This window comes from Sitodiplosis mosellana, unplaced genomic scaffold, assembly GCF_009176505.1.
Source record: "Sitodiplosis mosellana isolate CC-2019 unplaced genomic scaffold, AAFC_SMos_1.0 Smas_scaffold_6166, whole genome shotgun sequence".
Classification (NCBI taxonomy): Eukaryota; Metazoa; Arthropoda; class Insecta; order Diptera; family Cecidomyiidae; genus Sitodiplosis; species Sitodiplosis mosellana.
Window position 1 is genome coordinate 3232320 of NW_022601407.1, and position 15905 is coordinate 3248224.

Genomic DNA, 15905 nt, shown 5'->3' on the forward strand with positions numbered 1-15905 from the left:
TTTTATTGAATTTTTAAATGGAAAAATTATGATTCAATATATTTTTGAGAACATCAAATAAATTTTTGAAGAAAAAAAAATGGATTCAATTTAAATCAAACTCGAACAGATGCCAGCCAATTGGTTTCACCTCAAGATGAATTTTTACTGTAAATGTTAGCTCCTCGTATTCTTCCACGTAGAATTGAAATTCAAGCAACCACTTTCCAGGCACAATGCGAGGCAGCTTTAAACTCTGGCTGAATTGGAAGTTCCGCATGTAAAGTGCACCCTGAGAAAAGAATAATGAGATTATTGATGACATCAGGAGCAATGACACAAGAAGTGCCCCATATTTCTGTATTTTAAATCAAATTCTTTTGAAACTTTGTTATGTAGATTTCTCAAAAAGAAAATCGAACTAACGCAAAAATATTATAATAAATTGTAAACTACATATTGGTAAATGCGCCTAATAGAGCAATCACTGGTGCTCTTTTCTTCGAATTGACACAATTTTACTTAAATTACGAATTTACTCACCGAAAATGGGCACGGAGTATTTAAATTACTCTTCGTAATCATTTCAGGCAGGAAAATGGAAATGAATAGCTTTGAAAATTGTCCGCCCGAATATTCGCACACATCGATGGTTGTATTTTTGAAAATTACTGCTTTATACTCGCCATGACTCCAATGATATGTACTGACACGTGCCTAGGATTTGTTATTTAAAACCACTTTTAAATTGAACCAAGTTTCGTTTGATGAAAAAAGTTATTCCATAAGGAAATTGAAGGGTGAATCAAGAAGTACGTGCGATTCAAGGATTGATCGTACTCTTGCTATCTTTTTTTTATGACATAAAATCAACGATCACCCAAATGAACGTAAAAATATTTTCAAAGCTAATATTTTCGAGCCAAGCAGTTTGGTTTGAAGTTCCAAGTTCAACATTTTTCTTGTGCTTTTACTTGAAAAATCTACTAAAAACTTCAAAATTTTGACGAAAATTGCTTTAGAAGAAAGTTAAAATGGATTCAATGTTATCAATCAAGAATTTCTCTCTTGAAACTTGACTGAAGAAACAAATAGTAAAACTTAAATTCAAGTCAAAAATTACTGAATCAATGACTGACCATTTCTTATGATAAATGTTCATTATTTGATAATTTACAAAAAGAGTACCATCATGTGAGGGAGGGAGAATCCATCGGGAAGTATGCTTTCAAATGACCAGTATTGCGTAGTGTTGTCGATCACATCAAATTTGCACGTATAATTGAATTTAAACGGTGTATTTGTTTCGCATTCCAAACTCTCGCCGATCACTTCATAATTTTGAAAGACAAAATTGTAGGCGATAAGAAGAACGGCCAAAATAATGGCTAAAACGACAAGCACCCATCTCGATATATTTACAATGCGTTGCATTGTCCGATTTCGCGGTGAGTGTTTAAGTGACCGAAATCGGTTTTTCAGGTCTTCAGTGCAAGTGATTGCTTTGCTGTCCATGTCGAATGTCTAACTGAATATCCTCTCGTCGAATCAACAATTTTCGGCATGATAATTCCGAATTTCCGAATCACGGCCTTTTTTCCGATCGTTATCAATCGTATAATTTTTCAGTTGAATGGCATGCGCCATGCAAACGATCATAACGTCGAATGACGACATTTGTATACAAACCCCCCTAATGATTTTAATGAGTTTGATTACAACACAAATCAGTTTTTTTAATTATACCGATCGTCTCACGGGATTTGCACAGAGTCCCAACATTCAGATGTTAATCAATGTGTAACACAGTGCCCGTTGAAAGAGACATTTAAAGGTCAACACATACACACACACACACACACAATGTGCGACCGAAATATAATGATTCCATGTATTGAGTGTCGTTTCATGGATAATTTCGCATCTGGCTCTCTATCATAATCGTTCAATCGATTTCATCGTTTAAGTTTCGAAATTAGAAATGGCTGAGTGCCCATCGCCGAGTGCTAAATGGGTTCATGGATCGAGCGGAAAACATTGGGCATTTTTGGATGAATGCAATAAATCATAAATAAAATTTGATCGCCAGTTAATGGGAATAAAGCTGCAAAAGAGATGAGAGAGAGAGAGAGAGAGAGAGAGAGAAGGACACGGTGCTGTTGCCGTTGTAATGATGGCAAAAATGTATGGCTATAGTGAAATATTTCATTAAAGCAGTAGGACAAACGTGAAGCAGTAACCATGGCAATGGAAAATATCCTGCACAATCCCATGCCTCTCTCTCTCTCTCTCTCTCTCTCTCTCTATAAAATAATGGCGAGCATTGTGTTAGTGTGTGTTCAATATGCTGTACATTCCATTTTGGAAATACATTCTCGGTCTTTCATATAAATAATCGTATTTGTTATCGTTTCGACTTCTCTCTGTGTTTTTCTCGTCTTTATGCACCGCATCGAAGCGTACGCATACACGCACTCTGGGTAGAAACTACCCTAAATTTCATTCCTCTCTTCAACATCTCTCTCGCTGTTGGTTCACTTCGCTTCGCTTCGGTTTGGTTTGTGTTTGCATTTCGTTTGCGAACGAATGAAATCGAAGCACAAATGCAATTGAAATGCGGCGATACACACATAAAGAGAGAGAGGGGGGAGAGGAAAAATCCGAGGGAAATCGCCGCTCGATGACACTGTGAATGATATATTGGGGCGTACGACAAGCAGGTTCTATTGAGATAAGACCAAAGATGTTCTTCGTTCCAACGAATCTTTTTTTCTCTGATGTTGTTAAAGACCTTGTACGCGATTAATTCGGCATGTTTGATTATATTTTCTTTCCTTTTATGCTGCTGTACACACGGACTTACCGTCGAATGATGGGAAAAACAACCATGATTCCCACTCACTCGCTCTCTCTCTCTCTCTCTCTCTCTCTCTCTCTCTGTTGCTATGCTGGTTTACAATACTGTTCACAGTTTTTTTAAGTCGTAAATATCACTTGGAATTTGCAATTTAATAGTCACTAACCCTAATTCAAACTGAAAGCATTTTAATGTTAATGCACACATATATTTTATTTTCATTGTTGTTTTGAAAGTATTTCATTTTATGTGAGTGTGTGTTTATTGATGAGTCCTGGCCACGCAAAAATAGACATTACGCCGGATGCACCGTTAAATGATCGACAATAATCTCACACATTCGCGGTCGTACACAAATGATGAGGTGCAATTTTTAACTAGTGAACACCGCCATATTCGGATGAATAATGAATTCATTTTTCGCAAAAACTTTTTGTAACATTCGAGACATTTCAACTACAACACAATAATAAAATATTCATAATATCATCGGAGTCGTAGCATAAATTATGCGAAATTTTCAACAACATTTGCGATGGACGCGTATATAAGGAGGCGACTGATGACGATATTCTGTTTTCAAGGTACAACGAATATACTTTAAGGGAGGAGGATTTGGTGTGAGTTAAATTTTTTCCTGTTCAAGTGCCCCTCTTCAATTGAAATAGCAAATTTGTACAATATCTTATTCAAATGACATTACTGAATGAGCTCCGTTTTTTTACGTTTTATAAATGATCTTCAAAAGTTTGAAGAAAAAAATCCTCTGCGAATGAATCGATCTTCTGCTAATCGTCTGAACAATTTTCAATTTAAACGATCCAACAATGTTCAAGCTAATTGGCATTTATATGTCTATTTTGTATCTTTAAAATATATCTTTGAAAAATCGACAACATCGGTCGGGCTTGCGAACTATGCTTTTAATAAGTATTTTTATCTCGAAAACTTTGAATAATTCAAATTGTTCAAACTTTTGAACAAATTCGACAGGATTTTTTAAATATTCGTAAGTTTAACTAAGCCTTCTTTAATTTCTTCAGTACTTCGCCAAATTGAAGCCAAATTCCATTGAAAATCGGCTTCGATTCATATCCAAAGTCGCAATTATTTTGAAAATTTAAATAATGCGATTGAAAATAATCCAACAAGCCAATTCATAATAAGAAACAAAATGCAAATGACGGATAAAGTGGATATTTACACGTGTTTTGTGTGCCGATTCGGTAGAGTGAAAGAGAGAGAGAGAGAAAGAGAGAGAGAGAGAGAGAGAGAGAGAATCGGATTGCCGATTTGGATGCGAATATTAATGAGGCTAGAAAGACAAGCAAAATAAATTTGGTCATGCGCTTTGATTGTAGCTTTAAAACGAGCGCAAAAATTGCATTCGCGATGAGTGAGCGAGTAAAGAAGAAAACAAGACCGCAGAGCGTCGCTCCGCTCCGCTCTGCGTTCTTGAGTTTATAGATACTTTTTCTATTTTGTTGTTCCACAACAAACTATTTTATTGGCGCACTACATGAAACGTATTTTATTAAAGTAGTCTTTGAATTATATTTGTGATTTGAATGTCAATTCCAATTGTAATTTTAGTTTGGTTAAAATTATTTGTAAAATCCATGAACTTTTCTGATGATGAAAATATTGACGTTGTAATGCGTGAAATTATATCTGTTGAAAACATTAAAATTAAATCAGTATCAAAACGGAAAAAGAAGTCTACCAATTTCAAGAAGTCCAAAAAGATGAAAGTAGAACCAAAAGGGTCTGAGAGAATGGATAGTGATAGTGCAAATTCATTAAAGCGTAAGAAGAATGTTCTGGATTCATCGTTCGAGAATGTTCTTTCTTTAAAGAAGAAAAAGAAGTAATATCATAAATTGGAAATATGGAAAGCAATAAAAACATCTTGTGTAACCTTATTCAGTTGTTGTTGTTTTTTTAATTTTTCATTTACATTACTATTTTTGTTATGTTTTGATATATACAAATAACAAAAAAAATAATAACGAAATGCATTTGTAGTCATCTCTGTTTTGCGAATATCGATTCGTAAAGTAAAACGAATGATAAAAGTATGATGAAAAGATGTATAATCAAAAAAGGGAATTAATTCTTGATAGTACATATGATATTAAATCAATTTAACTAAACCATTGTTTTATTATACGTTATTCTTCATTAATGTAACTCCTTTAAATCAAATAAATAATATGCGCATAGAATTTATCTCAACCATTACTTATACTACTGTGTCCAAAAAGTAAGGTGACATTGCATTTATTTTGAAAATTCTTTATTTATTCTTCCAAATCAATTTCATCGCCTTCAAAGTAATCCCCTCCCGATACAATGCACTTATGCCAACGGATTTTCCAATCTTCGAAACAGTTGAAAAAGTCGACTTCAGGGATGGCCCTCAGCTCCGTCTTCGCTGCGGCTTCAATCTGCTCTATCGTCTCAAAACGGTGTCCCCGGAGCGGTCTTTTGAGCTTGTTGAACAGCCAGAAGTCGCACGGTGCCAAATCAGGTGAATACGGTGGTTGTGGAACGATATGAGTCGAGTTTTTGGCGAAATGTTCACGAAGAATGATCGCATTGTGAGACGATGCATTATCATGGTGCAAAAACCAAGAGTTGTCTTTCCACAATTCCGGCCTCTTTTGGCGGATAGCGTTACGCAAACGACGCATAACACTCAAATAATATTCCTTGTTGACTGTTTGACCCGGGGGAAGGAACTCATAATGCACAACACCCCGATAATCGAAGAAAACAGTCAACATGACCTTGATTTTTGAGCGACTTTGGCGCGGTTTTTTTGGTCTCGGCTCACCTTTGGCACGATATTCGCTCGATTGGTCGGTTGTTTCCGGGTCGTAAGCATAGATCCAAGTCTCGTCTCCAGTGATCATGCATTTCGTCTTGTCAATGTAGTCAGAAAGCATTGTTTCACACACGTCAACTCGACACCTTTTTTCCAAAAAATTCAATGATTTCGGTACCAGTCGAGATTTGACGCGTTTGAGGCCCAAAACATCCTTCAAAATGGTATTGACTGAGCCTTTCGATATGCCAATATCATCAGCAAGGTCTCTAATCGTTAATCGACGGTTTTCCAACACCAAATCTTTAATTTTTTGGACGTGAGCTTCGTCGGTTGAGGTTGATGGTCGCCCAGCACGCTCTTCGTCTTCGACACATTCACGGCCTGCTTGGAACTCACTATACCACTTGTAAACATTTTTTTCGACATAGCCTCATCACCAAAGGCTTTCTGCACCATCCTCAACGAATCCGCAGCAGAAAATTGATTCCGCAAACAAAATTTAATGCAAATTCTTTGATCAACAAATTTCGACATCGCAAAAAACGAGAAATTCACTTTTAGCAGTCCACAAAACGAAGCGTATCTCAAACACTAATGAATATTTTGACGTGTAATTTGGCAGGGATGTCAAAGACAGTCCTACCAACCTAAAAATAAAAGGATTTTTTCAAATTCCCCAGCGCGCTAAATTTTAAATGCAATGTCACCTTACTTTTTGGACACAGTAGTACTAAAGGGTAAAAGATTACTATACAAAAAAAGGAAAAAGTAATGTAAATTTTAAATAACATTTGATAATAAAAATTTGATTAGCGTTTCGAGATACTATGCACTTATTTGTCGTTACTGCCACTAGTTTGAATTGAATAAAAAATATGAGCATAAAATTGAAAGCCACTCTAATTCTGTTCATGCATCGAAAAAGTATTAGAAAAAAAAAACGCAGATTAGTAGCTCTACATTTCATGTAGTGCTAAAAAGGAGGAAGAAAGAAAGATGCAACAGGACAGACAGACAGAGAGCAAGCAAGAGAGGGAAAGAGATAAAGAACGAAAGCAGAACTAGTACGAGTATGAATATCGTGCGAATGCATTGCGACAAGACCATATGTTCCATTTTGGCTCATTTCCGCACACATTTTTATGCCCGAGCTAACGACAAAATGTGCAAAGATTCGGACAACGAGAGCGAGAGCAAGAGAGTAGTATATTACAGTGAAAGTAAAATCTACTCGTTGGTAATATACTTAACCTTGAGCGCACCGTGTGTATCCCATACCGTACCGTACTGTTTACAAATCAACTGCAATTGCAATTGCACATTGTGGGTGTGTGTATGAGTGACGATGTAACGAATAAGGAGTGCAGACAACCAACAGTTGAACAGAAAAACAAACCATATTACAATGGTCGAAAGTGCCTCGTAATTGTAGCAGACCGAAAAAAATGCTCGTTGTTATTGTTGTTGTTGTTGTTGTACAGCATAGATAACGGTTGAAATTTACTTCGGGTAAATTTACATGACAAACATATGTTCATCGGGTCCTTCCGTGAACGCAGGACATAATACATATTGTTTTTCCGTCTCGCTTTCGATCTGGCACATATTTAGTTTTTTTTCCACTCTGTTTGTGCATTCCAAATTCCGGGTAAAATACCAATTTACAAATGGCTCGGTCTAACGACTTTGATGCATTTCATTTCGGGGATGCATAATGTAATTAATATTCAAAGAAGCCAAAGCCAACTATTACCACTCGAGTTTTTCCTTTTAAACTTTTTTTTCTGATAAGGTTTGGTTGATACGGGAACAATAATTTGAATGGGATTGGAACTGAAATTCGGATGCTTCTGGATAAATGCACTATTTGATCTAGCTTTTGGAGCTAAAAATGATCTTCCATTAAAAAATTGTAAGAAGATGCAAAATATCACAATTTAGTGTAGAGAAATGAGAAATAATTGCCAAAATTCAAACATGAATTGAAAATTTCAATTTGAAATATTCCATAAATCGATCAAGAAATAAAATCGAATTTTCCAACAAAAAGAGTCATTGTCCTCGCTTTATTCGTTCTTTGTTTTACAATTCTTATTCTATTCTAATCTTTGATCAATTTGGCCGAGTAAAGATCCATGGTTCTTCCGTTCATCGTACCACTTCACGAATTTCATTAATCCCGTTACAACGAACAGTTTCTATCCCCCGAAACCGTTCCCATGTTCAAATCATTATTCGAGTAATATGAACCAGTTAGATAACGGTTTTTTGATCATATCTTCATCAACTCAAATCCACCATCGAGACTCAAAACTGGAAAATTTAAACGAATTCACCGTTTCATATACACACACACACAAAAACTTCTTAGTCTTCGTTCCATTGATAGTATCATTTTCTCTGGTTTATTACTCAGTAAGCGATTGGTTACCCTATAGCGCGCGAGAGCGAAGGGAGACAAAGGAATCGGTACGACAACTGAAATAAAAGCGTTTAAATTGCGAAATGCATTCGGAATCGAAGTAAGTACGCGCATGTATTAGTAATTTAACGTATATTCGTGAAAGAAAGGAAGAGAACGAGCCAGAGGAAAAAAAAACAACAACATTAAAGCGACATACGGTGACGGAGTGAGACTTATGTGCTCATAATAATATTCTGATGTGACGCATCGAAATCTGTTTGCTCTCTCACTCTCTCTATGCTCAAGCCGAAGGAACTAGGAGCCGTGCATGTGTTGTTATGGTTCTCGATTTTTTTTTTTACTTTGTAGCCTTCCTTTATTTTGGCTCAGTACGCTTTCAATAACAACAACAATAACAGCGGCAACAAAGCAGCAACAGTACGCAGTACGAAAGAAGTAGAACTGTACGTCACCCATTTGAATGAAATTTATATACGTATCACGAGAAGGAGAGATAGAAATGAGTGTATTTTGCGTGCTCTTGCGCTACCGAATATGTTTATCGTATGAAAGCAAACGAGAACTGAAATAGAATATAGAACTTACATTCGGATGAAGAATAGTCACACTCAAGCGCACAGCCACACGGACGATATGCATGCATACACGCACACTCTAGCGAATGCGAGTCGCACGAATATACAGGCGAATGAAGGAAACATTGAACACGACCGACAAGCAAACACAAACCAAATATACGACACACACAGAAAGTAGTGCACGTCTACTACGCTTCAGGCCGTCTGATTCAGTTGAAATCAAACCGTTCGTGATAGTTGTTCAGTGCGCGTGTAACCCCGTCTATATTTTGAATTCATTACTCTTTTTTTTGAAATCCGATCATATTATTTTGGGAAATTTTACCCGGTTCCGATCGATCATATTCGGTTGTTTATTGTCGAAATATTGGTGTTTATTCAAAATTCATCGTAGTGACTGACTGTAGAAATAGTTTTTTTTTCTTCTGAAAAATTAAACGAAACGAAAGAGAAATTCAAACAACAAAAAAAAACAGTTTTATTCGGACGACTGAATTTGTTTGTGTAAGGATTCGTTTTTTATCCGGCGAGAACAGAAGCAGAAAACTTGGAATTTTGTGAATTTATTTTTCTTTCATCAAGTTAACGTTGATTCATTTGCACAATACCAACAACACTTTGGTACTGAATCATAACACACGTATGTATTCTAATACCCAATCATCATTTTCTGAATGACAAATACAAATTAAAAACACACAACTCACGATATAGGAAATGATCATAGAAACCAACTACTTCAAATTTCTCGAACCGTTACAAGTTTATTTTTTCTTCGTTGCTTTGGTGATGAAAGAATGAGAGGAAAAATAAGAAAAACAACGATCGTTTTTGAAAATGAATTTGTGCCAAAAACAAATAAAATGTTCCTTCGGTGCTCATCGGGGAGGGGGATGGGGGGGTACTGACAACCGTTTGAGTGCATTACATTATTTTCTACTCATCCCAAAGATTTAACGATGCATCGATCGGATTTGTCACAACGCATCGAATTTTCCGACCTTGTTAAGGGTGTTTATTTCAAAAAAAAATATAAATTCATTCTGAAATAGAGGAAGATGAAATGAAACGGAAAAAAATGAAAATAAAACGGATTTCATCACACAAAAAAATGCTTCACGGATTGTAACGAATTTGTCAAACAACGACTTCGAGTGTAGTGTGCCAAGCCAATTTTTTTCTCTATCCTTTGAATTCGTCACCGTTCGTTATTCAATTGATCGGCGCATTTTTTTTTCTGCGACAAATTTTTACGATTGAAGACGGGACATTTGTGGTTTTATCTTTTCTTATAAAAAGCAAAATTCATTCGTTTTTTCGACCAAATGCAATGGACTTTGAATTCTGGTTAAAACAAAAACAAACTTCACCGGCTCGAGAATTTCGAATTTGAAGAGAAGATCTTCATTCGATAACTAACAAACGTCGCACATGCGATTCGAAATAAAAAAAAACTACGTAAAATCATTGCGATCATAGTCGCATCAAAGTGATTAATCAAGACTCACCAATGTGAGTGTAAGTTGTTCATTGAACACGACAGAGATAGAGAGAAATGAAGTGACGATATTTTGACCTGACTCGAAAACACTTCACGTCTTGTTGCCAATTAAAATGTTACCGAAGCGAGAGAGCGAGCGCGCGCGCACTCGAAAACGCACAAAAATCGACGTCTACTAAAACTGTAACCGAGAATGAGATGCAAAATGAACGCGTTTATGACAAATGAAGCCAACGAAGAAAAAAAAACACATACTAAAAATTTCGTGTATGATTCCCCACGACCATGCATGTACATACATGAGAAAGATCTGAACGATGAAGCGAACAGAAAAAAAATGATTTTCCGTAAAATTCTTGTTTATGTGTTCGGTGTGTTTTATGGAATCAGTAATGTTTTAATGTGCGACTAAGACGGTTAATGTCTCAGAAAAGGCAACGAACAGAAAAAAAAAGAATACACATCGACAACAACAACAAAAAACAGAACACATATGATAAAAATTAACCAACGAAAGAAGTCACAAAAAATAATAATACATTGAACATGTACGCGACGCATACATTGTTGTGAATTTAAGCAGCGCGCCAAGAATTAACGGTAAAAGGGAAGAAACACGAAAGAAAGAAAGGAACTATGAACTCGAACGAAAAAAAAGACAACAACAAAAAACGCACACACGGACTGGATGGAGTGAAGTGACGTTGCGCTCAGAGTGCAACTAACAATTGCAGTTTTGGCGGGTGATCCTGTATATAAAGTGATCTTCATAATGATGATTTGGTGACTAGTTTGATCTGTCTTGATTTTCGAAACTGAAACACATTTCTATTTGCTTCTATCAGATCACACGCTATATGAATCGCAAGAGTTTTGTATTGACCAAATGGTTTGATGACTTCACTGCAGCAGACTAGCTTGATATGAGACGAAAATCAAGCCAAAAATAAAACGATCAGCAAATTTTTACGCTATTGTAGTCAAGTCAATTGAATGAAGCAATACCTTTTCTGTCATTTGATGTTAATATGCAATGTTCGAAAAGTGTATCGATTTATGTTCTTCCTAACGATGGAAGGAGATGGAAGAAAAGACGATTGAGAGATGGCCAAGATAATAGAGTGAGAGAGAGGGAGAGAGAACGAAAATTCTCTTGTCGAAGAATGTGAATTGTGTCTTCCAACTTTGCCACAGTTGAAAATTCCAGTTGTATCGTTCGTTCTGAGTCAGTCACCCGAAGTGTGTGACCATCTGGAGACAATATTGTCTCATCGTTTGTTACAATGAAGAAAAGAAGAAAAAGACACATGCGAACAAAAGGCAAAATGCTAAGAAATCGGTTCACCGTACGCCTTACGTCTTGCTACGTTTTTTTCTCTGGAAAAGCCGAATTCATAGATGTGAGTGTGTGTTGGTTAACATGTTTGGGATTTGGGTTTGCAGGATATGTTGTTGTTATCGATAACACTCGACGAGCATCTTTTTGGCATTAATCGGTGTTGCATGGCACAGTATATCGCACCCGATACCAATTACTCGTTCGCCTAAACGCTGGAAATTATTCATATTTATTTCGGTTGTTTCGTCAAGGGAGCCAAAAATAGATCCATGAATTGTGATAACTAACAAATGTGTCGTTGAGAATAAAAATGGGATTAGCCGAAACCGCTCATTTACATGTGAATCATTTTTATGTTCCTGGTAAGAGATAGAAGACATATGTCTGCTGCAATGTTTTAGAATATTTCAAGATCTTTATCTTTGCTTGAGATACTTGCCCCATATCTTGTACCAGAAACACAAAAATGATTCGCATAAAAAAACGCGGTTTCGGCTAATCCCATTTTTATTCTCAACGACACAAATGTAATGTTCATCAGAATGGTGTGTGTATGTGTCCGGTCCATGTTACAATTTCATTAAAAATGATCGTGTGTAAATGTTCGATGAACACCCCATCAACAATTGACGAACACCAAGCGTCGACTAAGGGAGAGAGAGAGAGAGAGAGAGAGAGAGCGAATAATATTCAAATTGTCAAAAATGTTTAGGCATACTTTTTGTCGTCATCGTTGTTGTTATTGTTGTTCTGTCGTTCTGTCGTCTCGGTTTGTACTCCATAAAAATGCCGCGTGTGTCGTGCTCAAAACGAATAAAACACATTAATTTCGTTTATGTGTTCATGTTAACATATTGCACCTGGGATTTGAATACACGGTGTACACAATGAGAGCATTTCAACGATTCTCCTCTTTTTTTCTCTTCAATTTTTTCGTTTCATTTCTATCCCTTACACATGGAGAGTGAGTGAGTGAGCCCGCGCGCGTGGAGAGACACAAGGCACACCGTGTAAATGCGTTTCATTTGCTATGGTCATTTTAATTGTGTATCTGTATGTGTCTTTCTATCTAGAAAATTGCTCGAAAATTTCAACTTTCCATTCATTGAATAGAGAACCAAACAGATACGAATGAGCGAACGAACGAACGAACAAACGAAAAAAAAGAGATAAAGCGACACATACTGCGTGCACGGTTCGGTTGCTGACTCGCTATTTGACATACAATTACCTGAAATCGCCACAGATAGCCCACTATCACGTTTGCCATAGACCGACCGCTTCCATTGTATGTCGGCGTAAAACAGAAAAAAAGCAAATTGGTCGTTGTGCACACAACACATCGACAATCGACAATAATTTGATAAATTTTTGAAGTTTTTTTTTTGCCGTTGCTATTTTCGGCTTAAAATCAAGGTCACACACATCGATGCTTTCGGACAATGATGATATTGCAAATCACACATATCATATGAACAATCAGCGATTTTATCATCGTCGACTTAACTTTGAAAATTTAATCTCAGTTTATGATCGGATTTACAATTGTAACTCTGAATTTTCGGCACATGAGATTACATCTTCGTCGGTGAAAAAAAGTTGGCGACGCATTTTTCCACACATTGATCACACAAACCTTGATCACTGGGGAAATGATTTCAAGTGAAAATCGTTTGGTTTCAGCGGAAATTCGACTGGTCGCTGATATTCAAATTGTTCTACCTCAAACTATTGTTTCTTCAACAACTTCGAATTGATTCGTCAGTTTCTTTCAATGAACTAAATGGCTCTTTTATTCACAAATGACAAATGATTCATAAAAAATGGAGTCGAAGAATGCGAAAAAAAGCGGAGAGAAGGATAAACATGACTGCCCCCCCAATACCGGAACGTTGTAAACAAAACATCCATTTTGGTGGTATTTATTCTATGAATAGACAAGAGTTTGTTGAATTGTGGTTGAAAATCGATTGTTGTCGAACATGGTGCAGTCGCAAGCAACGTCGTCCGAATAATTACATTATGCAAAATGCTATTAGGAGCCCGTAGATAAGGACTGTGTCCAAATATAGAAATCTGACGTGCATGTGTGTTTAAAATAAAATAGAGAAAATGAATAGAAAAGAGGATGACACACACGCGGTGTGTGTGTGTGTGTCTGTGCAGCGTATTCGGGGTAATAAAAATGCAAAAAATTCATGAAATTCGCTTGGTCGTCGTCGAATGTGTGTATATTCAATGAAATCGTCCTGTTGCACCGCGCATTCAACACACGTTGTCGTTGTTGTTGTTGTTTTTTTCTCTTCTCTTCTTTGCTTTTAAATCGATAGTTATGAAACATTGGCTGTTGTTTTTGTTGTTGTTGTTGGTTGAAGGCACGGTTTTAAACCGAACAAAAAGGGGCGAACATCGTCACATCGTAAAATATGTGTGAGCAACACATTTGGATGGAAGCGTAAGCATCGGCTTGCAATATACAACATCTATTCGATATGAACCGAAAATATATGTACGATTGACATGCACATCGGCCGAGTGTGTGTGTGTGTGTTGAAGAAGAAAGGAGCGCGCGCGATCCGAAAGCAAAGCAACGGCAAAGTGTTCCGTTGTAATAAAAGTAATGCACAAAACAGGGAAAACTCAGTTCGGCGAACGAGAGCAACAGCGAAATAAATAGCAATCAAATGCAAATGAAGAACAACACAAAAAGATAATGGGGTAACACTTTGGTATTAATGCCTTCGTTCTGAATAGATGTGTGTTTATTAGTTGAGCATAAAGCCCATAAAGAGGGAGGGAGAGAGGGAAAAAAAATTTGGTCATGTCATCGTGCAGCGACGTACAGAAAATGTATTTTGTTTTCGAACAAGAAAACGAAACGAATGCGAGAGATCGATGATTCTATCACTTAGTTTTGGCTTAAATTTTCTGAGCGAGAGTGAAAAAAGGGGTAGAAATGTGGAAAGTCACTCAAAACATTTATTATATCATTGCGTGCCAACGTAACTTTGCCATTGTACGCACATTGCACACTAATTAGACTTTCACTTTCACCCGAATCAGCCCAAAATCCCGAATGAAACGCGCGCGCGAGGCAGTGATGATGCGGTTTTTTTTCGGTTTGATTCTATTCCGGTCGAAATGAATGTGGATACATACGGTTTATAACGGTAATACGACCCATTTTCAGAATAAATATTTAAAAAAAAAACGTTTTTCTGATAACGTCTACACAATAATGTTACGGTTGTGCTCTCTCAGTCAAAGTTTCATTCCATTTTTTTTGTAATGCTGCTCTTTTTTGGCACCGCTATAGACCATGGTTCAACACACATTTCGAAATCGTCCATTCAATCGTGTAGTACGCGAATGGATGAACTTTTTTTTGGTTTCTTGATCATATTTTTTTGGCTTTTGTTGTTGCTGTTGCGTTCAAACGCAAAACGGGAAAAAAAAAACTACATGAAACTAGTTTGCCCAAAATAAAAATCGCATATGACATAACATGAAACGAGAGAACCAAAAACGTTGACAACCCAAACACACATCTGGTCAAACATTTCAATTTAACCGAAAAAACAAGATTTTCTCGTGGTCGGTGCCGACGCGAGCGCACTTTGACGTTTATTTTTACTGTTTGAAATAAGAGAAAAGAACGAAAAACTTAATTACCGCAATGAGAACACATAACACAAATAACATCGATTACTGTTGTTGCCTGCGTTCTACACTTGGACACACTCGACATGTCAAGCCAACTGATGAAGAAAACATCGAGGATCCATTAATTTTTCGGTTGACGAGAAACATCTATTGATCAAGATAACTCGGTAATATGATCCTTAGATTATTTGACACTATTAAGAAAAATTAATGGGTTTTTTACATTAAACTTGACGATTTCTGGCTGTTGTAATTCAAAGAAACCACACCAATACTTGAAACTTGGAGCAAACAAATCAGGAACTATTCAGAATTGATTGATTATTGTGGAGACGAAAGGGTTGAAAACTGAAAAATAAACAAAGTCGCAAGATAAGGCCAAATATCGAGGGAAATGCCACTGAAATTGGAAATGAAAATGTGAAAATCGAAAAAAACAAAAACAAAAATAGAAGAAAATTTGACAATATTGAGAGAAAAGATCGAAGATAGATAGAATCAAAACCAAAAAAAAATAGTTAAAATAAAAGTCCAACTGGGCATGGTACGGCCATTTGCATCGAAAACGCTGAGATAAACGGTGTGAAAAGTGAAGAAAATGATTGATATTCATTCAGCCGAAACAAATGCTGAATGAAAGAGAAAATGTTAGAAAAATGAATCCAACAATGGAATGAACTTTTAAATGCCGGAAGGAATAGAAAAATATATCAAAAATTAGTGAAAAAAAAAC

The 15905-nt window shown here is 36.5% G+C and overlaps 2 protein-coding genes across 5 annotated transcripts in view; one reads left to right on the forward strand and one right to left on the reverse strand.

The window, feature by feature from the left end:
- Nucleotides 1–9456, reverse strand: LOC129575016 (uncharacterized). Of its 2 annotated transcripts, none has more exons than XM_055457788.1 (3): nt 9377–9456; nt 523–696; nt 1–271 (listed from the first exon to the last, which is right to left on the reverse strand). In XM_055457788.1, exons 1-3 carry the CDS (start codon nt 9392–9394, stop codon nt 86–88), a joined length of 378 nt encoding a protein of 125 aa, XP_055313763.1. In that variant the 5' UTR covers nt 9395–9456; the 3' UTR covers nt 1–85. The 2 variants fall into 2 exon arrangements, with proteins under 2 accessions (XP_055313763.1, XP_055313762.1); XM_055457787.1 differs by lacking the exon at nt 9377–9456 and adding an exon at nt 1168–2055.
- The window catches only part of LOC129575014 (RNA-binding protein 24-like), a 27682-nt gene continuing 20624 nt past the window's right edge, over nt 8848–15905 (forward strand). The window contains exon 1 of one of the 3 annotated variants that reach the window (XM_055457784.1): nt 8848–9309. The gene's annotated coding sequence lies outside the window, so the exon portion shown is untranslated. The remainder of the gene's footprint in view (nt 9310–15905) is intronic. The other 2 variants (XM_055457783.1, XM_055457785.1) reach the window with 2 other exon arrangements.

Excerpts from the sequence above, each read along its gene's own strand:
- LOC129575016 (XM_055457787.1), bottom strand. The coding sequence starts at position 1,494 with ATGGACAGCAAAGCAATCACTTGCACTGAAGACCTGAAAAACCGATTT. Across the intron at positions 697-1,167 it reads TCTCCCTCCCTCACATGATG|GCACGTGTCAGTACATATCA; the intron begins GTACTCTTTTTG and ends AACAAATCCTAG. Across the intron at positions 272-522 it reads ATACTCCGTGCCCATTTTCG|GGTGCACTTTACATGCGGAA; the intron begins GTGAGTAAATTC and ends TTCTTTTCTCAG.